The 23,304-nt window shown below is 39.9% G+C and overlaps 1 protein-coding gene across 1 annotated transcript in view; it reads right to left on the bottom strand.

Moving 5' to 3' along the window:
- LOC306885363 (oxysterol-binding protein-related protein 6-like) overlaps positions 1-23,304 on the bottom strand; it is a 55,771-nt gene that overhangs the window by 20,245 nt on the left and 12,222 nt on the right. The window contains exons 13-18 of the mRNA XM_079441822.1: positions 23,067-23,241; positions 22,645-22,931; positions 12,230-12,367; positions 12,079-12,142; positions 6,740-6,818; positions 2,305-2,449 (exon numbers count right to left, since the gene is read on the bottom strand). Of these exons, the coding sequence (XP_079297948.1) occupies positions 2,305-2,449; positions 6,740-6,818; positions 12,079-12,142; positions 12,230-12,367; positions 22,645-22,931; positions 23,067-23,241 (888 nt within the window). The remainder of the gene's footprint in view (positions 1-2,304; positions 2,450-6,739; positions 6,819-12,078; positions 12,143-12,229; positions 12,368-22,644; positions 22,932-23,066; positions 23,242-23,304) is intronic.

The raw sequence follows: 23,304 nt of genomic DNA, 5'->3' as shown, positions 1-23,304 counted from the left end.
TCATTTTTGCCATCTAACAGAAGGCTTAGAGTTGCATATGCTAGATTTAATTTGGCTATGTTACGTAAATTTTTTATGTATCAGTCTGTAAAATTAATAAAATCAGAATTGGGGGGTCAAATAGGCCTCTGGGCTCTAGAAAATAGAAAGGACTCACAAACACATGGCTACAGAATGCATTAGAATAGTATGTATATACTGTTGTTTTTTTGTATTAAGGTGCGTCTATTGTATTATTTTCGTAATTATCGATGTGAATTCAACACTGTCAGCACTGCACTGGCTCCCTATTAAACATCGTATACATTTTAAGATCTTGCTAATTACCTATAAGGCCCTGAATGGTTTGGCACCTCAGTATTTGAGTGAGCTCTTACCGCATTATAGTCCTTCACGTCCACTGCGATCTCAAAACTCTGGCCATTTGATAATACCTAGAATATCAAAATCGACTGCAGGCGGCAGATCCTTTTCCTATTTAGCGCCCAAACTCTGGAACAATCTACCTAACACTGTTCGGGAGGCAGACAGTTTAAACTTTAATCAGTTTAAATCTTGATTAAAGACATTTCCTTAACCAGGCTTACACAACACACTAACGGATTTGAATTATAGAAATGCGATAAATGATTGTTAGGCTGCATTAATTAGATCAACCGGAACCGGGAACACTTCCCAAAACACCTGATGTACTTGTTACATCGTTAGAAGAATGACATCTACGCTAATATTAGTCTGTTTCTTTCTTATTCCGAGGTCACCGTAGCCACCCAGATCCAGACTGTATCCAGATCAGATCAGCACCTAGAGATGACCTCTACAACCCTGAGCGTCAGCGGAGACCAGGACACCTATATGAGCCCCAGAGACTGATCCCTAGTGAAGACCCTATCTCCTAGACGGCCATCGGGACAACACCACAGGAACCAGATGAGTCCTTTCCACAATCTGACTCTGCTGCATCCTAGATTTAAACTGCTGATTTTGTATGACCAGAGGAGAATGACACCATTTCGACACACTATTTCCCTGTCTAAATACTGTAAAGCTGATATAAAGCCACCCAGCTTTATATCAAGCTGATGTAAAGCTGCTTTGACAGTTTGCATTTTTAAAAGTGCTATACAAATAATAGTGACTTGACTTGAATTGATGTGAGACACGCTGTGAGATCCAAGACACATTTTGGAAAGAATTTCAACAGTGTAATTGGATTGAATTGAAAAAGTAATATTAAAGCTAACAAATGCCTCTAGTTTTATCAATTTAACAGACCTTTGAAGTTTGGGAAACAATTTGTGGAAGTGATGCATTTTATTTTTTCATATGGTGATTGTGAAACATCACTTACATGATTTTATGGTGAAATTTGTAAATTTTTAATGTTAATTGGGTCAATTTTTATCAAGAACAATGCACTGTGACTTTAATTCAGCATAAGCGGCGCAACAAAAATAGACTGTGCTGAAACGATCGCGGCACTGCTGCTCACGCGACGCTCCTGCTTGATGCTCGTGCGTTGCTTCTGCTCCCGGTGTGAATGCATGCATTTGTTAACATGCACGCCAAAAAAAAAATACGTGCTGCTCACGCGCCCGCTCACGCTTGCGGTGTGAAAAGGGTGTTAAAGTCTGCACTTCAATTTCATCTTGATTGTATGCCACCAGAATAGAATTAAAATGAAACGGAGCCAAAATGATGAAAATTGTGTCAGTGTCCAAATATACATATAGACCCAACTGTATTTATTTAATTGAAAACTGCAATTAAAAAAAATAAAATGGCTTTTGCGATTCAGTGTTCGTTTTCCAAAGTTTGCATGTTTGTAACTAAGACATCTCAATCTAATATTCTGGTTCTCTAATATTCTTTTCTTTTGGTATGTTCATTTTTACGAATTTATGAACTGCTCATTTGAAAATCTTACCAGTCTATTGACAATTATGACATATGCTTCAAACATCACAATGAACACGATAAGTTAAAGGTAAATCCACTTCACCAGCTAATTACTCTTCTACAGCAATGCTATTCAAGGTCTCTGCATAAAGATCGGTCTTGTGAAAAGTGTAGTGAAGATGAAATTGCAACTGTGACACAGATCATGACTACAAAATAAAAATACGAGTCATATACAATCATTCTTTGATACTTCTGCATTTCTTTTAACGCTTTAAGATGGTCAACGTTAACTTCCATTACATGGAGTGCAAGCTCCTTTTGTGGTCTGAATAAGAAAGCATTAAAACATCACCAGGGTAAAAATAATGGCAATCTTTTTAAGTGAAGAGAACGCAAACTCACTTTGACAAATGTGATCTTGCAGGTGCACTCATCGTTGTTGAGGTTACGAATGACGACGTCACCGTAGTGCTCGAGCCATCTCTGCTGACTGAACACATTGTGGATGCAAGTGACTGCTTTATTCCACTCATAATGATCACCGTAGCTGAAGAGGAAAGATCAGAAAAAAAAAAACGGATACAGTGATTATTTTACTAATTTTAGGAATAAATAAAAGTACACTACTTGTTAGTTCAAAATATAACCATTTCCTTGGATTTCTTTGGGTCTTGGATGATACAGACATGGCCTTTAAGAATGCACACTTTTTTTTTCTCCACACGGCAGCACGCAATTAGTCACGTGTGATCATGAAGCACCCTGCAGACAGGCTTCTTAGAATTTTAAATAATTTGTTGTACATCACACAACCTCCACACGAGTCTAGAGTAAAGATCAACCGAAAATTAGTTTTCCTGATATTGAAGCCTTTTTCCATTATCGGATATCAAGTTTGTAAAATCTGATCCACCGATTTATGGTGCCATCTTGTGTGCTTTTTGAGAATTGAGAATTGAGAACCGTGTTACGGCTCTGCATCTAGAGGAGAGACTAGTCAACAATGGCATTTACAGGTAAAATAACTCTATTGGCTTTAATTGATCTACTTCTCATTTGTGCATTATTGGATGATATGATAGAGTTACATAAATTAGAATGGGGAAGTCGTGGCCCAATGGTTAGAGAGTCGGACATGTAATCCAAAGGTTGCGGGTTCGAGTCTCAGGCCGGTTCAGAATGTCCAGCGCTCTCTCCACCCTCAATACCACGACTGAGGTGCCCTTGAGCAAGGCACCGAACCCCCAACTGCTCCCCGGGCGCCGCAGCATAAATGGCTGCCCGCTGCTCCGGGTGTGTGTTCACGGTGTGTGTGTGTGTGTGTTCACTGCTGTGTGTGTGTGCGTGCACGTTGGATGGGTTAAATGCAGAGCACGAATTCCGAGTATGGGTCACCATACTTGGCAGTACTTCAAGCTTAAAATACATATTAGTAATGAAGTGAAGTGGTGTTGAGAAATAGAGACAAACTCATGCAATGCATTACATGTCCCAAAGATGCAACTTTACACTAGTTAAATAAGACAGACTTAAATAAGTGCATGTTGGAAACAAAATGGCTTAAACAAAAGAGGGAGTTAAATTATGCAATTGACTCTTGTAAAGCTGCAATTTGAGTTTATGAGTATGAGGTTTCTGATAACATGCCAGCTGGGATGGACTCTGTTTCCAATCACGTATTCGCCGTTTTATTTATAATGTATACTTACTCCAGCAACTGGCTTTACACTTCAACCTATTAAGCACATACCATAGTTTTAGACTGCAGATGCTAAATGTTTTAAAACTGAGGTTTAAAATGAATTACATTTATGCAATTTTGATAGGAGGACACATAAGTGGCAGGGAAGTCTATTTAAAACATTTTAAAATAGAGTTTGTAAATCTGTTTTGTGTATTGTTAGTATTATTGTTGCTAGAATGCCACACTAAAGTAGCAAAACATTTTTTCATTCAGATGGTTAAGAATGTTTTTATTGGATTATGTTAGAATTATTTTGTTCTTTATTTGGTACCCGTTTATCTGATCAAAGCTTTTATTTAACAGACATTAATGACAGTGTCCATTTTTTATTTGTATTTTATTTCTGTCAGTATCAGACTGTCTGCTTCCATATGCACCTAAAATCATCTTAAAAGACTTTCATTTTCAGTTTAATGAAACTAATCATTTCTATGCATAACTGCATATTATGTAACCCTCACATTTGACTATCCTTGTTTTAAAGTGAAAGTGAAAGTGACATACGGCCAAGTATGGTGACCCATACTCTGAATTCGTGCTCTGCATTTTTAACCCATCCAAAGTGCACACACACCGCAGTGAACACACACACACCGTGAACACACACCCGGAGTAGTGTGTTAATCACTCATTGTGTATGTCTTGCTTTTCATAAGTATTGAATAGCTTAAGCCTTAAAGGGTAATATTCATGTTTGGTATGTATGAGTTTGAAAATTCATGCTTTAAATGTTTCTTCCAATCAATTCTTTGTCAAACGAAATCACAGTCTTGTTATAGAAATCATGTTCAAAAGTATACTTTGCAAGAGCCTGTAAAGTTCGGACCTCTGACTGAACAGATAACATGTTGATTTATTAGTGGGGTGGAGAAACAAAGCAATACCCCGAGCAAGGGCAGTATCTAATTGGTCAAGACGTCCAGATGGGACGGTCTGAAAACAGAGTTTAAAAACTCAGGACACCAATCAAATGCTCTCTTCTTAAAAATGCTCTTACAACCTCATGGTCCACTCCCTTCTCCTTTTCTCTTTTGCCACCGCTTTGATGCTGCTCTTTGAGCATGGTTTATATAACTAAAATATTATTTATATTGAAAAGAGAAGAATCTTGTGTTTTGTGCCCACAAGTTAATGTCTTAATCTGCCGATCTTGTTACTGTGCTATTAAATAGTGTTTTCACTATATTTTGGATTTTAATATCCAGTGCAGTTTGTTATACGGCTCGTTCAGTGAATCGCCGTAACAGTGAGTCTGTTCAAATTCCTTATAAAATCATAAATGATTCCCTTTGAGCTAAATTAAAATATTTCTTTAAAATTACATATATTACATTTGTTTTTTTATTACGTTACACCAAGCACAGAATGATGTGCTTGAAGCAGCACGGAGTCACAGCACGCAGGCTGCACAGCCCTCTGAGTCTGCATAGAAAAGTTCAAAGCACAAAGGGACAAGATACTGATGTGTAGTGTATTAAATGTGCGTTAGTTTGATCCTTTTCTTTAAGGGGTCATCGGATGCCCATTTTGCAAAAGTTGATGATTCTTAAGGGTCTTAATGAAAAGGCTATAACATACTTTGGTTAAAATTTCTCAATGGTAGTGTAAAAAACATTTTTACACTGTCAAAATCAGCTCTATTTTCAGCAAGCCGTTTTTAGGCCATGTTGCTTTAAATGCTAATGAGCTCTGCTGACCCCGCCCCTCTCTTCCATGGAGTGACGACTGTAGACTGTAAACAACAGTTTTTGTGCCTTTTGTGGGGCTCAACAATGACACAGAATAGTATACGCACAATATCGGATTTGGATCGGTCTCGTCTGACCGATACCCGATCTGGTAGAAAATGCCAGTATCGGAGCCGATACCGATACCGGATCGATGCATCCCTAGCATTTTCATACAAGAAAAAATAAAACCTAATAAAACTACCCATCTCTGTAAAAAAAACCCCCACATATAAAAGACTCAGCCCTGTGTATGGGTAGAAAAAAAGAAGCTTTTTTCAGTGTAACTACTGTGAAGCATGACTACTGTGAAGTCATTTATTAGTCAATGTTTCTGCAAAAGAAACTAATGAAGAGGTCTAGGATTAAAACTTCATGAAGATGACGCAGATGAAAACATTTTACATTTTACAGCATGTCATGGAAAAAATTCTCTCTATTGGGTAGACATTTCGGCCACCTGAGCAAAAATATTCTTTATACCAGACCTGTACAGCGCACAAAGTGTAACTTAACTTTAATGTGCCATTTATATTTGATTTTACCCTTGGTGCAACTAAATGAAGCAGATGTTGCTCATGAATTCCCTTATTTAGCTAAATTATTTTAGTTTATATAATATATAAAATAATATGCAGTAAAAAACAACAAAAAAACAAGCATTTAAACTGAGAATAGAATAGAAAATAAACTGAAGCATTTAAAGTAAGCTAAGATCTGCAAGCTAAACATTTTCAAAAAATATGTTAACTTGAATTCTTATAGCTTATAGTCATCTAAACATCCCCATGCAGTAGAGCTTGCACACTACACCTGTGTGTAACTATAGATGTCTTGTTTTTGTTACCGTTTTATTACCGTTCTTTGCCCATCATCCGCTGTTTCCAACACTCAATCAAGCCACTCTTCTTTAAAACATGATGCTTCGTTTTATTTCATGTCATTGCGTTGGCTCTCGTGTAGAGTTATTTCGTCAGTAACCAATATTCGATTTCTACAGTGACTTATTTGGCGCTCATCATTCTCTGAAACCTGTAAACTGCATTCACCGGATCTAGCTCTATAGTGGTTTGCCAGAGCAATGCAATTATTTTGCATTTATTAAACTTAATTACGCATTTAAGATTTAAGTATTTTTCATTTAAGTACTTTTACATTAGTACTTTTGACAACACTAATTCCTGGTGGCCCTGTGTGCTACTGTGTGACCCTTTCCCTTCAATGTGCATTTTAAATTGCTACATCTGGACATAAAACTCAAATGAATGAAAATGAATCTTAACATCTCTCAATAACTGACTATTTTAAGTTAAATAAAATGATTTGATTCTGAACTGTGTAGAGAGTTCAGTTGAACCATACTCACTTTGGCAGAGTGACATTAACCAGTCCAGTTGAAACCATTTCCACTGACTTCCCCCAGAACTTATTCTTCCATCTCTGGTCTGAAAATGTAGAATGACTGAATGAATGGATGAACAAACAAACAAACAAAAAAATAAACGCATATTTATATAAAAAAAAAATATATATATATTTCAGGTGTGTGATTTCCTTTGGTAGTATCGTTATTTTAAAGTAAGGAATGGCTTGTCTCAAAAACATTCCTTGACAATGTTAGAACGACACTGTACTGTCAAACGTCATGTAATGTTGAATGCACTGTATAATTATTTTACATTTTGGGTTAAAATAAATTTGAGAATGTGACATTGCAAAACACTAGTACACCGATGATGTGTCAGCATCTCAATTATATCCAAGACTGCGTGGCCTTATAAGATGATGCTGTCATTTCTGCTTAATTGTTTATGACAGAACATGACCCTAGCCTGTGACAGTCTCTTTATAAACAGAACTCATGTACAGTTGTTGACAGGACCAATGACCATGGGGAAAATCCATGCAATACCCTTGAATTCTTGAACTGAACTCTTAAAAAGGAAGCCTTATGAGACGTTCCGGTGGTAAGTGCCCCATATGACACCGCCCTATATGATGGAGATGGAAACACCTTACTATGAATGAACACATCACGGAAGACATTGGGGTGGCTTGACTGTCAGGTCCAAATCCTAATCCATTTTTAGGCTTGCTTGACAGGCTCAGCAGATTCCTCATTTTAATTAGACACTCAGCCCAGTTTGTGGCTGTTCACAGATTTTGTAAGAGGAGTAGTCTCAGTGGGCACAGGCTAATAAACCACACATGGTGCCTGGAGAATGCAAAACACTAGCCGTCATGCAAGATGTAAGCTGTAACTGTAAGCAATACAAAAAAAGATTGATTGAGACCCATATAGAGGGCATTGTAATAGTCTAGTCTGGAAGAAATTAATGCATGGATGGATATTCTCCAAATCCTTAAATGAGAGCATAGGTTTTCATTTGGCTGTTTGCCTTTACTGGAAAAAGCTGCTCTTCGCCACTGCACTATTTGTGTATTGGTTTGATGACTTTAACAAGCGGTCTGTATGCAGGCATTAGCATGATGTGGTCTGAGGCTCCGAGGTGGGGGAGGAGGAGGGCCTTGTAAGCTCCTCTCTGGGTGGTGTAAACAAAGTCCAGAGTATTTTTCCCCTTGTTGGAAAGTCTATGTGTTGATGTATTTTTGGGAACACACTCTTTAAGTCTGCGTGGTTGAAATCCCCAGCCAAGATGAGAAAAGCATCTGGATGGGCTGTCTGCTGCTCACTGGTGTGCTGGTACAGATCATTTGGTGCCTCACTCCTGTTGTTGTTGTTGGAGCTGGGAGGGATGTATACAGCAACGAGCAGTATAGCTGTATATTCCCTCGGTAGATAGAACGGCCGGCACTTAATAATCATAAACTCCAACAAGGGTGAGCAGTGTTTGCAGACCACAACAGCGTCGCGGCACCATGCATCATTGATGTAAACACAAAGCCCGCCGCCACGGATCTTACCTCCCTCGATGTGAGCTCTGTCAGCTCGATAGCATCTTAGCTGGTCGAGCTGTATGGTGCAGTCCGGTACGCTGTTGTTAAGCCATGTTTCCGTAAACACAAAAACACAACAGTCTCTTACAGTCCTCCGAGTAGAGCGAAGTAGTCTAGTTTATTGTCCAAAGAGCGTACGTTCGCCAGTACGATGGTGGGGATAGCTGGCTTGTGTGGGTTGGCCGCTAGCCTAGCTCGGATACCTCTGCGCTTACCCCTCTTCTGCTTCCTCTCACGCCGCTTGTAGCGCCTCCTCTGTGGGCGAGATGCAGTAGTGGGGGTCGGATTTTGGCGTAGGCTTTCGGAGCAGACCGAGGTCCCGCAGCTCTTCAACGTGCGCTGAGTTTAACTCTTAAAATGTGATTCTGCTGACATAGAGTAGAAACTCACGACTGTATGCGCTTAAAGACAGGTAGACGTGACGAATATGTACAAAAACATTGCGCCTTACAAGACAAAAAACACGAAAACACCGTTCTGTTGGGAGAGAGAGAAGCCTCTCCCAACAGCGTGGGAGAGCCGCCATGTTGTTTAAACAAAAGTGTGGCCGGAAGGGTCGTCAGAGGCACTTCAAGACTATTTTGACACCACTGACTGGAATATGTTTAAACAGGCTGCCACATACATCAACACTACAGACCTCCAAGGGTACTCAGAGACTGTCACTGCCTACATCACCAAGTGCATTGATGATGTAACGGTCACAAAGAAGCCGTGGCTGACAGGGGAGGTCTACAGACTTCTGAAGGCTCGGAACGCTGCCTTTAGAGCTGGAGATGAGGAGGGCCTGAAGACAGCTAGGGCCAACCTATCCCGCGGCATCAGAGAGGCCAAGAGACAGTACTCCAGGAGCCCATCGTTTCAGCGACAGCAGAGACACTCGGAGCCTGTGGCAGGGGATACAGACCATTACAAGCCCCCACCACAGACCTGTGACAGCACCATCCCCCTGCTGAACGAGCGGAACGCCTTCTTTGCTCGCTTTGAGGCACAAAACCGCACCACTGCACAGAAGACTCCACCTCCTCCCGGCGACCAGGTGATGACGCTGTCCCCGGACAGTGTGAGGAGATCCCTCAGCAGGATCAATGCACGCAAAGCTCTGGGTCCTGACAACATTCCTGGGCGTGTACTGGGAGACTGTGCAGTGGAACTCACTGATGTCCTCACAGATATTTTCAACATCTCGCTAAATCAGGCCGTTGTCCCCACATGCTTCAAAGCTACCACCATTATTCCAGTCCCGAAGAAGTCATCTCCATCCTGCTTCAATGACTACTGTCCAATAGCACTCACTCCTATTCTCATGAAGTGCTTTGAACGGCTAGTCATGCACCACATCAAGGCTGTCCTCCCCCCCCTCCCTGGACCCCTTCCAGTTTGCATATAGGTCCAACCGCTCGACCGATGATGCCATCGCCACTGCCCTCCACCCAGCCCTCACACATCAGGACAAAAAAGACTCGTATGTCAGGATGCTGTTCATAGACTTCAGTTCAGCATTCAACACAATCATCCCTCAACAGCTCACACACAAACTGGCCCAGCTGGGGCTCAATACCTCTCTGTGCAACTGGCTGTTGGACTTCCTGACCGGGAGACCTCAGGCAGTACGGGTCGGCATTAACACATCCAGCACCATCACACTGAACACTGGGGCCCCCCAAGGATGTGTGCTGAGCCCCCTCTTCACTCTACTGACCCACGACTGCACACCGTCACACAACTCCAACCTGTTCATTAAGTTTGCGGATGACACAACTGTGGTGGGTCTCATTAGCAACAGAGATGAGACAAACTACAGGAGCGAGGTGAGCCGCCTGGCCGGGTGGTGCAGTGACAACAATCTCTCTCTGAATGTGGAGAAAACGAAGGAGATTGTTGTTGACTTCAGGAGAGTACACACTCAGCATGCCCCTCTGACCATCAACGGTGCGACTGTGGAGAGAGTGAGCAGCACCAAGTTCCCGGGTGTGCACATCACAGAGGACCTCTCCTGGACTAACAACACTGTAGCACTGGCCAAGAAAGCACAGACAGCAGTGTCTCTACTTCCTCCGCAAACTTAGAAAAGCCAGAGCCCCGGCCCCCATCATGTGCACCTTCTACAAAGGCACCATCGAGAGCATCCTAACTAGCTGCATCACTGTGTGGTATGGCGCTTGCAACACATCCTGCCGCAAGTCACTTCAACGCATAGTGAGAGCAGCTGAGAAGATCGTTGGTGTCTCTCTCCCCTCCCTCCAGGACATCTACAGCACCCGTCTCACCCGCAAAGCCCCCCGCAGGTGATCCCACCCACCCGACACACAGCTTCTTCAGTCTGCTGCCATCAGGGTGGAGACTGCGGAGTCTCCAGGCGAGGACCAGCAGACTGAAGGACAGCTTCATACATCAGGCTGTCAGGAAGCTGAACTCCCTCCCGTCCTTGCCCCCTCTCCCCTCTTTTACCCCATGCAACACTGAACTCTGATACACTACGACCCCCCCCCCCCCCGCTCCCCACATCCCCAGGACCCTTCCACACCCCCACTTAAAAACTGTGACCAGCACCTGTCACTTGTGCAGCATTGGACTGATCACTACCTCATCCAGCATTGACTGCAAACTGCCAGTCTGATAAAAAGACTGTTCTCGTTACTTTAACAGACTGATAAGCTCTTCTTGCACTACACTTATATCTGCACAGTTTTGTTTTATTTAATTGGTTTGCACTCTATCTGCCATGAGCCTTATGCCACTTTATCTATCCCTTTATTTTTCTACAATGTCCTTATTTGTATCTCTGTATAGTTGTATGTACATGTGTTTAAACTGTATTTATCCGTATTTGAACGTCTACTGTCAGTGTCTTAAATGTTAACTGTATGCACCAAGGGTCTGAGAGTAACGCATATTTGAATTCTCTGTATGTATGTACCGTACATGTGGAAGAATTGACAATAAAGCAGACTTGACTTATCCGTTTTTCAAAATTCAAATCTGTGTCAATAGTTAAACCTACGTTTTTAGCAAAAGGATGAATATTGGAAGACAAAATCTAGATAACTAAAAATATCGGAGACAGCACCAGAAGGCCCAAAAACAACAAACTCAGTTTTGCTTTCATTTAATTGGTGAAAATTTCTTGCTGTCCAGCATTTAATCTGTAAAACATTTGAGGATTTCATAGTGAGAGTTCTCAGAACTAAGGGGAATGTAAATCTGAGCATCTTCAGCATATCAATGATACAAAATATTATATTTCCTCATGATAGAACCCAAGGGGAGCATATACAAACAGAATAAAATAGGACTCAAAACCATGTGTGAGGGGTGTAATCACTTCTGTGAGATACTGTATATTGCATCACTAAAACTTATCGTGGTCACATCCATATACTGTGAGATAAGCCGGTATAGTGATTAACAAGACAGGCCTAGCTCTGCCAGATCTACTCTGTACTTGACATCACAGGAAAATAAATGAAGAGCCATCTCGACCAGACGCTGGAGAGAGAGCCTTGAAATGGCAATCAACAGGGTATTTTTCCTCGACAATTGCTGCTTGGGTGAAGGCTGAGGTCTGATCAGCTTTAGCTACGCTGGAAGAGGGTGATGTTCAAAAGACCCAAAATACACCAAAAGTCATAGGAAACATCACTGCTTGGCAGCAAAAGGCGTTTCATTATAACTGCTTATTGGGCATCTCTAGTTTGGCATCTCTAACATCCCACAGGAAAACTTCATAAAATTTTTAACTGTTACCTTGCCAAAAGCTGAAGTTATCAGACTCTGCATGGCAGGCAGACAGAGGTGGGTGATGACTGACCTAGAAAGGGGAAGAAAAAGAGTTAAAATGCAATTACTTCAATTGAAGTTCTTCATATTGTATGTCCTATATATTAAGTGCTCATACCTGCTCTGCGATATAACGGAATCCACGGTCCTCCCGCACATTCTCATACGTTTCCCCTAGAACAGGGTTAAAGGGTTTGTAACGATTACGCCAGCTGGCCCAGGCATAGCCTGAAATAGAGAACACAGCCACATAAACCTGAAAGAGAGAGGGGGAAAAAGGCAAATTACAAATAATACCTCAGGCTAATGCTGCACATGCAGTCAAGTCCACTTATTGAAGGTTATCTTCATAAACTAAAACAAAGACGAGTTAAAATCCAAAAAAATAAACAACAACAAACAAATACGATCTACATTTTCATGATTAAAAAAAAAAAAGAATAGATATTTACATAAAAACAAAAAAGTTTGTTGCTGTAATTTAATAAGAATTTATTTATACAATTTAGGTGGAGAGGGTGTTAAAGTGAAACCTGTCATTATTCTTTTACACACATGCAACTTATGATGCATAGCACTTTTAACAATAACATATACATACAGTGCCCTCCTAAGGCATTGGAACAGTAAAGACAAAATTGCTCTGTTGGCTGTGGAGTCAAGACATTTACAAATATGATTAAAAGATGAATGGGAGGCAAAACTACAGAATGTCAGATTTTATTATTGGGTGATTTAACACACAGATGTTTTACCAGCTAAGAAGTTCAGCACTTTTAGGGTTTCATCCCTCTATCTGATGTGAGCATAAGTATTGGAGCAGTTGCCTCACAGGTCTTTCTAAGTGATCAGCTGTGTCCTGTTGCATTAATTCTTCAGATATTAAAAGCAGGGAATGTGTAGTATCAGTGATATCCATTACTTCTGTATTCTGAATCTTGCATTCGATGATGACACACACAAACCAGGATGAAGACGAGGGAGCTGACTTTGAGAGAAAAGCAAGCAATTTGGATGCTAAAAGAAAAGAAGAAGTCAATTAGAGCTCTAGCAAAAACAAAGGGCATGGAGATATCAAGAGTTTGGAAACCACCAGCGACACCAGCAATGACCTGATCGACTGAGAAAACAACAGTAGTTGATGACAGACAAATCATAAAAGCTGTGAAAATGAATCCTAAAAGACGTGTTTGTAAAATCACCAACAACTTCCAGAAAGCTGGGGTGATGCTCTGACAATCTACTGTCCTCAGGAGACTTTGACACAGAATTACAGATGCTACACAGCAAGATGCAAACCTCTGACCAGCACCAAACATAGAAAGGCAAGATTAGAGTTTGCAAAAAAGCACAAAGGTGAGCCAGAAGAGTTTTGGAACTGCGTTTATGGACCGATGAAACAAAGATGAACCTTTATCTAAGTGATGGGAAAGCAAAAATGTGGAGAAAAAAAGAAAAAGGGGAACTGCAAATGATCCCAAGCATACATCTGTAAAGCATGGTGGAGGTGGTGTCATGGCTTGGGCAGGCATGGCTGCCTCTGGAACAGGCCCTCTCAACTTTACTGATGACTTAATGTATGATGACAGTAGCAGAATGAAATTGGAAAGGTACAAAACCATCTTGCCTACCAATATTCAAGAAAATGCCACCAGATTCATTGGGAAGTGCTTCATATTGCATCAGGACAATGACCCAAAACACCCTGCCAGTTCAGTCAAGGAATTTATAAGGGCAAAGAAATGGAAAGTGTTAGATTGCCCAAGTCAATCTCCAGATTTAAATCTGATTGAACATGAATTTCAGCAGCTGAAGAGGAGAGTAAAGGCAGAAACTCCCCAAAACAAGCAACAATTGGAATTGGCTGCATTAAAGGCTGGGAAAAGTATTTCAAAGGATGAGAGCAAGAGTCTGGTGATGTCTATGGGTCACAGACTCACTGCTGTGATTGTGTGCAAGGGATCTGCAACTAAATAATAGCTTTTAATCTTTTATATCTGCCTTATGTTCAACTGTCCCAATACTTATCTACGCTAATATTTGTCTGTTTCTTTCTTATTCTGTTTCTCAGTCCGTGTCCGGATCAGATGGTGGATTGGCGCCAGGAGATGATGTCTGCGGCCTTGATCATCGGCGGAGGCCGGACACCTGGATTAGCCCCGGGGACATATCCCCAGTGAAGACCTCGACTAAAAAAAATACAATAAAACTAAAAATAAAACAAAATAACTAAAAATATAATAAAATACCCAACTACATAATACTATTATTATTAGAAATTGCAACAATATAAATTAGAATACATTTATACATTTAAAATTAATTAAATCAATAATTAAACAATAAATAATCTCCTGGCCAGAGGAGAACTGCCCCCCAACTGAGTCTGGTTTCTCCCAAGGTTTTTTTCTCCATTCTGTCACAGAGGGAGTTTTGGTTTCTTGCCGCTGTCGCCTCTGGCTTGCTCAGTTGGGGACACTTGATTTCTAGCGATTATTGTCAATTTGATTTCGCAGATACTATTTAAACTAAACTGAGCTAGACAATGACATCACTGAATTCAATAATGAAATGCCTTTAACTGAAAATTGAGTGTTTAATCATATTATAGATTACTGACACTCTATCCTCCAATTTGATACTGCTAAGTGCTTTGACACATTCTGTATTGTTAAGAGCGCTATATAAATAAAGGTGACTTGACTTATGCTCACATCAATGAGTGGGATGAGCTCTAAAAGTGCTGTTCTTTTTATTTGGTAAAACATGTATGTGTTGAAACGGCTAATAATAAAATGTGACATTCTGCAGTCTCATATTCATGGTTTAGTCATATTTGCAAAAGTCTTGACTCCACAGCCAACAGAGCAATTTTGTATTTACTGTTCCAAGACTTATGGAAGGGACTGAGATATACACTCACCTAAAGGATTATTAGGAACACCATACTAATACCGTGTTTGACCCCCTTTCGCCTTCAGAACTGCCTTAATTCTACGTGGCATTGATTCAACAAGGTGCTGAAAGCATTCTTTAGAAATGTTGGCCCATATTGATAGGATAGCATCTTGCAGTTGATGGAGATTTGTGGGATGCACATCCAGGGCACGAAGCTCCCGTTCCACCACATCCCAAAGATGCTCTATTGGGTTGAGATCTGGTGACTGTGGGGGCCATTTTAGTACAGTGAACTCATTGTCATGTTCAAGAAACCAATTTGAAATGATTCGAGCTTTGTGACATGGTGCATTATCCTGCTGGAAGTAGCCATCAGAGGATAGGTACATGGTGGTCATAAAGGGATGGACATGGTCAGAAACAATGCTCAGGTAGGCCGTGGCATTTAAACGATGCCCAATTGGCACTAAGGGGCCTAAAGTGTGCCAAGAAAACATCCCCCACACCATTACACCACCACCACCAGCCTGCACAGTGGTAACAAGGCATGATGGATCCATGTTCTCATTCTGTTTACGCCAAATTCTGACTCTACCATCTGAATGTCTCAACAGAAATCGAGACTCATCAGACCAGGCAACATTTTTCCAGTCTTCAACCGTCCAATTTTGGTGAGCTTGTGCAAATTGTAGCCTCTTTTTCCTATTTGTAGTGGAGATGAGTGGTACCTGGTGGGGTCTTCTGCTGTTGTAGCCCATCCGCCTCAAGGTTGTGCGTGTTGTGGCTTCACAAATGCTTTGCTGCATACCTCGGTTGTAACGAGTGGTTATTTCAGTCAAAGTTGCTCTTCTATCAGCTTGAATCAGTCGGCCCATTCTCCTCTGACCTCTAGCATCAACAAGGCATTTTCGCCCACAGGACTGCCGCATACTGGATGTTTTTCCCTTTTCACACCATTCTTTGTAAACCCTAGAAATGGTTGTGCGTGAAAATCCCAGTAACTGAGCAGATTGTGAAATACTCAGACCGGCCCGTCTGGCACCAACAACCATGCCACGCTCAAAATTGCTTAAATCACCTTTCTTTCCCATTCTGACATTCAGTTTGGAGTTCAGGAGATTGTCTTGACCAGGACCACACCCCTAAATGCATTGAAGCAACTGCTATGTGATTGGTTGATTAGATAATTGCATTAATGAGAAATTTAACAGGTGTTCCTAATAATCCTTTAGGTGAGATAGATAGATATATATATATATATATATATATAGCGCTTTTAACCATGCAAATTGTGTCAAAGCAACTGCACAATATCAAATTATGAAAATAGTGCGTCAATAATGTAAAATTACAAGGATTAAACACTCAATTTTCAGTTAAAGGCATTTCATTATTGAATTCAGTGATGTCATCGTCCAGCTCAGAAGTCGTGGCCTAATGGTTAGAGAGTTGGACTTGTAATCCAAAGGTTGCGGGTTCGAGTCTCGGGCCGGCAGGGATTGTAGGTGGGGGGAGTGAATGTCCAGCACTCTCTCCACCCTCAATACCACGACTGAGGTGCCCTTGAGCAAGGCACCGAACCCCCAACTGCTCCCCGGGCGCTGCAGCATAAATGCTGCCCACTGCTCCGGGTGTGTGTTCACGGTGTGTGTGTGTTCACTGCTGTGTGTGTGTGTGTGTTCACTGCTGTGTGTGTGTGTTCACTGCTGTGTGTGTGTGTGTGTGTGTTCACTGCTGTGTGTGTGCACGTTGGATGGGTTAAATGCAGAGCACGAATTCCAAGTATGGGTCACCATACTTGGCAGTATGTCACTTCTTTGCAATAATGTATAAAGAATCTGCATCATTATGTTTTTTTTCTGGTTTTATTCAACTTATGAAGGTAAAGTAGAACATATAATGTTTCAGTTTGTGGTAATTAAACAATATAATATTTTGTATATGTAACTTACATAGTTTTATTGTATATATATAAAAAAAAACGAACAAATTTACATTTATAGCAAAAAAAAAAAAAAAAAAAAAAAAGTAAAAACTGTAACTTGAATGCAATGCAAGTCGCTTTGGATAAAAGCGTCTGCTAAATGCATAAAATCAACTCATAAATATGATCCATCCGACATGACTTGAATGCACCATAAGCACTATTGTGTTATTCTACACTTAACTACACAAAAGATTAAGGATCTTAAACATTATTTGAATCTTACAAAAAAAAAAAAAAAAAAAAAAAGAATAAATAATATTATTATTCACTTCTACCACAAAAGACTGCTATGTAAATAATATTCCGGACTCTCAATTCCTAGCAAATTCAATAGCTCAGAAAAACTTAATGTTGTAACAGAAACTATATACTCTTTTCTAGCCCTTTAGATATGATTGCTCCTTTACACTTGAAGATTAAGGAAAAGAGTCAGACACTCTCTCGCTTTTAAATGAGCAGCCCGAAGAATGAAGCGCAGCTGGAAGAAAAAAAACGAGGCATTTCGTATTGCATGGCGGGAAAAGTGCTTCTACTTATAGAAAAGCTCTAAAAATGGCTTGATCTGCTTACTTTGCCTTTTTTAGAAGAAAACAAACACAACCCCAGGCATTTATTCAATACAGTGGCTAAATTAACGAAAAATAAACCAACAAATGCAGGCATTCCCCAACAGCACAGCAGTAATGACTTTATGAACTTCGGTACTTCTAGATAAAATTATAACCATGCAGCCATCAGCTACAGTATTGCATCATATGCACTACAGATCCCCTGAGGAACAATTCCACTGATTCTCTGCTATAGGAGAGGAAGAATTGTATAAACTGGTCGAATCATCAAAACCTACAAGTATGTTAGACCCTATTCCATCTAAGCCACTAAAAGAGGTGCTTCCAGAAGTCATATCCTCTTCTGAATATTATTAATTTGTCAAATGTCTTTAGGATGTGTCCCCAAAACCTTCAAATTGGCTGTTACTAACCCTCTCATAAAAAAAAAAAAAGACAACTTGATCCTAGAGAATTAGTTAAATACAGACCAATCTCAAATCTCCCTTTTCTCTCAAACATACTAGAAAAAGGCAGGGCAGGGCGATTTTTCCGACTTCATCAATTAATTCAAATGTAATGTTTTGCCATGATTTTATTTTTTAGAGATAGAGGAATCACAATTTTTAAGTTTGTAATTCTAACGTTTGGTAATATTTCTTTGACAATATACCAATGATAACAGTAAAGAGAAAAGAATGATCCAACCGCATGTCTGCAAAAAAAAAAAAAAAAAAAAAAAAAAAAAGTTTTGTAGCCTTTTTGTAGCCTCTCAGCTATGTACCCTCTTAGAGAGGAATGGTATCTGTGAGGATTTCCAGTCAGGATTTAGACCGTTTCATAGAGACCAGATGAGTCCTCTGCACAATCTAACCCGTGTTGCAGCCTGAAATTAAACCATGCCATGCTGGTTTCACATGGACAGAGGAGAGATGTCCCCCTGACTGAGCCTGGTTTCTCCATTTCTCCTTTTTCTCCATTTCTGTCACTGATGGAGTTTTGGTTCCTTGCCACTGTTGCCTTTGGCTTGCTTAGTTAGGGATGCTTGACTGATTGCACAGACACTATTTGAAGAGAGATGAACTGGATGATGATGATGATGATGATGTCACTTTAGCTGGAAAAATTACTGTTGAGCCTATTGTCCTCTTTGACACCATGCAATACTGATTTAAATAAAGGTGACTTGACTCATAAGTGCATGGAGAGTGGTTTGTCAGCAACTCTTCCAAGTAATGACTGGGAATCTACGCAATTATTCGTGAATGAGACCCATTGAGACTCTCTCAAGAGGACCAAATGGGTTGATTTCTCCCACCCAGGACATCGAGCTAAAACCAGACTCCATCTTGAAATCTTTTGACCTCTTCCTCACAGGAGTGAATTCCTCACCACTCTCAGAAAGGCACAGAGACTGCCTTTGCATAAAAATTTGCATAAGATCATTCCAAAAAGATGCCAAGAGGACTTATAACCAAATATCATTATATTGCATAACTCTATGTCACGTCTGTAACCAACATGTATCTAATGCAGAACAACCTCCTGGACAGCAACCAATCTTGCTTCAGAAGTGGACATTCGACCGACATCTAGCTACTGGGGTGATTGATGAGTAGACCACATTGCTAAAACTGTCCGGTCCTGCATATTTGCTTTATACAATATTAGGAAGATGACTATGGAGCGATTTTTGTTCCAATATTTATCAAACAAATCCAGTGTTTTGCAAATAAACACAATCTGCTTTGCAAAGAAAAACTCGACTTTCAAACAAACGCAAAGTGATTTTCAAATACAAACTTCTTTGAGAGAAAATGCAGAGGTATGGACAAATATATGTATTGTGTGTTACAACTGTGAGACTCATTTGCCTTTTTATGAGGAAACATGGCTTGATTTTCTCACAAATGCATGCAGGCTGATTTTCTCACACGAGTGCAGGCAGATTTTCTCACATGTGCAATTGAGCAACTTTCTTTTCCAAAACAGCATATGGCGCTGTTGGTCAATTTACGCTAGTCTCCCGAGACCTGAAACACCTCTTTACCTTTTCAGACCAATATGAGTGGGGAACAGGTGAGTTTCTGTCTTACTAGATCTATAATTAACCATTTAGATGTTTTCACAAAGCGACCCTACTACAATGTCAGTGAAAAACACAACAAGTGCTGTAAAGTTGTTAACACGATTGATTAGTTCAAAAATCAGAGGTGACCTGGATAAACATTTAACTAGTCTTTCCCTATAAAAACTGATCCATTCTCCGTACCTCTTATCCTCTGTTGGAGGATTCAGAGCATTTGGGTTTATAAAGTATATACACATTCATTTTATTTTTTTTAAATGCCCGATCGTTTCGCTAGATAAGACCCTTATTCATCGTCTGGTAGAATCAGAATGAGCTTTATTGGCCAAGTATGTTTACACATACAAAGGAATTTGTTATAGTGACAGAATATATATGGTATAGTCTATAGTCCTTTGAAGCTGCACTGAAACTGTAATGTTGACCTTCAACCGTTGTGAGTCCATTGAACTTCACTATTGAATTTGAAAGTGAACTAAACCTTTAATGTTTGTCTACAAAACCGCCTCTGGCTCTGCACCCCTTTACCTAAATTCAGTTCTTCAGAACTATGTGCCTCTAGAAGCTTGCGTTCTGCAAGTGAACAACGCATTATTTTGCCATCCCAAAGAGGCACAAAATCACTTTCACTGACTTTTTCATTAAATGTTCCCTCCTGGTGATGACCTGCCAACTCAATCAGAGCAGCTGAATCCTGAATCCTTAGCCATCTTCAAGAAACGGCTAAAAACACATCTCTTCCATCTTTATTTGACCCTCTAACTCTAGCACTCTGTATTCTTAAATTTATCTATCTGTATTTTTATATTTAAAAAAACAAAAAAACACACTTGACCCTCTATCAATTACATATTTATTCTGTAACTGCTAGCTTTTCTTGAAAAACTAACACTAGCTTTCTTTTTTCTATTCCATCTACTTGTTTCTTTAAAAAAAGAAAAAAAAAAAAAAACTTGCTATGTGTACTGCGTTAGGCTAACCGAGACTTGTCATAACACTTGCATGCAGTTGCTCTTGTGTTGGTTTTGATTGCTTCTATTGTCCTCATTTGTAAGTCGCTTTGGATAAGAGTGTCTGCCAAATGACTAAATGTAAATGTAATGCTCTTATCCAAGATTATTAATACAATTGTGAATAGCGTTTCCCAAACATTGATTTATATGTGGCGCCCGCCACAGTATCAAAACTGACCGCCACAAATAGATTTTCCAAAAGGCTTTGGCTTCAATGAATAAACATAAGCACTACAAGTTTCAAAATCGAAACTCAGTGGGGGTGTTTTTAATATCACTATTTCTGAAGGAATCCGTCTAAAGTCTCAATCTAATTATGATCTCATAATTAGCATCAAAGTTTGATTTCAACCATTAAATTCACTATGATTTCAATCTCTGACATGGTCTTACTCCGTAATAAAGATATCAATAATACATTTTCACAGAATGTTCTTTACATTATGAAGGATGATTTTATATAGAAAACAGTAAATCACCAAAAAATAACTTTAGCTGGGTTTTCACATAGGGCTGTCTCGATAACCGCAATATCGCAATACCGCGCTATTGACGAGCACAACCGCAGATGAATGCAACAACCGCAGCAACCGCGATATTTCCGTCTTTGAACCGTCTTAAGGTTACACCCTTCTTGTTTTACACTTCGTGCATGTGTACTGAATATTAGTAATGATAATGTGTACCATGCTGATTTGTACAGAGGCTCAGTAAATTTACACTTAACAAGCCTAAACAGACAGCGAATGAGAGAGAGAGAGGGAGAGAGATCGACTGATCGCGTGCGATTACCTGCGTCTGTCCTTCAGGCCGAGTCATGTATATTTGTGAAAACAGGTTGTCATGTCCAAGGAAAGCGAAATCTGTCTTAGCATCGATGGTCAGCTGAGCCTTTAAAAGTGGCGCTAAAAGTTAAAATGATTGCCACAGCGCGTTTCATTCCATCTCTCTTTGAATGAATCAACATTTTTGAACGTGTAGTTGAATGAACGGTTTAAAAGACAGTCTCTTGATGCCACCTTGTGGCGAAACAATGAAACTGAACGGACTCACAGCCCGTCTAGAACACGCAAATATCAACAGAAAAAGTATCTTGTCAGTCAGATTCGAGAATCAGAACTGTTATATAGGCTAACAATAGACTTACGATTTTATTATCATGTTTATGTTTTGTTATGTAGACCGTTATTTTGTCATTCTCTTCTGTTTACTTCACTTCCTGTTTCAAAGCGATTTAGTTTCGGTTTCATTGGTTTCTGAATATGACCTCATTACATCGTAACACATACACACAGATTATATATATATATATATATATATATATATATATATATATATATATATATAAAATCTGTGTGTATTACCGCGCTATTGAACCACTCAAAATTACCGCAAGGGAAATTCCTTCACCGCGACAGCCCTATTTTCACAGACATAGTCACAAACAGAGCAAGTCTGTAGGAAACACGAATAACATCTAAGTATCTAGTTTTCAAAAAAATACACAAAATCCAAAATGGCAGACTTCTCTTTGGGCTGAGATAATGAAGAAATGAAGTAAACCATTAGGCAGAAAATTTATTATATATATATATATATATATATATATATATATATATATATTTTTTTTTTTTTTTTTTTAAGATGCACGCTCTGATTGGGGGGATTTAAACCCTGACATCTGGAACCACAACCATGAAAGCTTGTGGGGGCTTGTTACCATAGCATCCACATAGAATCTAATGGATGGGAATATGCATACGCAAATCATTTTAAAAGGTGGATACCCATTAACTATACTATATATACACTAAGCTTCATGTGTGGTTATTTCAGCAAGGCGATGGGGTAGGGAATAAAGTGAGTATTATACACAGGCGCACGTGCCAAAGGGCTTTTATAAATCTGAAAACTGAAATAATGCAAAAAAATCAGCCTTTTGTTGGTACACACAGTTAGGATAAAATGTATGCAAAGTTTTATGCACAATGCTCTTACCATTCTTTCGAAAGGGTCATCTGTGCGGTTGGCAATATCCAGGAGTTCAGAATATTCCAGCTCTTCACTGACACGCTGTAATAAACTAAGCGGTTCATTGAGAGCCACTGGCATGGAGACCCGTGACAAATCCTTCCCGATGTTGTTGTACAGGATATTGAGGATACCGATATGGCTGTTATCAGTGCTGTGTGCAGGAAGCACTGTGCGTCGCCCACTGGCCTGAGCATTAGAAGCCAAATCATTTGTGTTGGATACACTGGCTCTGTACTTCATATTTGCGGTTTCTGAGAAAAAAATTAAAAAACGAATAAGATATACCATACCAATAAATGAGTGAATGTGCACAAAACTGAAAACACCTATAAATGACACTTGAAGGTAGGGTAGAAACTAGGCATTTTATCTAATTGTAGACGTACTGTGGCCTTCCTCTGGTTCAGAGTTGCTTGTGGTGACGTCACTCAATCCAGATTCGTCAGACGTTTCATTTTCAGACAAATTCTCACAAACCACCTCACTGGCATCAAAATACTCTGCTGTAGAGTCTGCTACTGAAGGTGTACGATATAGCTTACGGTCCTGAGAGGGGGTGTCCTGCTTAATGACAACAACAGATTTATTTTAAATAAATAAAAACCATTGACTTTAAAAGTTCAG

The sequence above is a fragment of the Barbus barbus genome (assembly GCF_936440315.1).
Source record: "Barbus barbus genome assembly, chromosome: 19".
NCBI classification, from domain to species: Eukaryota; Metazoa; Chordata; class Actinopteri; order Cypriniformes; family Cyprinidae; genus Barbus; species Barbus barbus.
Note: the sequence above shows the minus strand (reverse complement) of the source record. Positions and strands in the feature narration are given on the sequence as shown.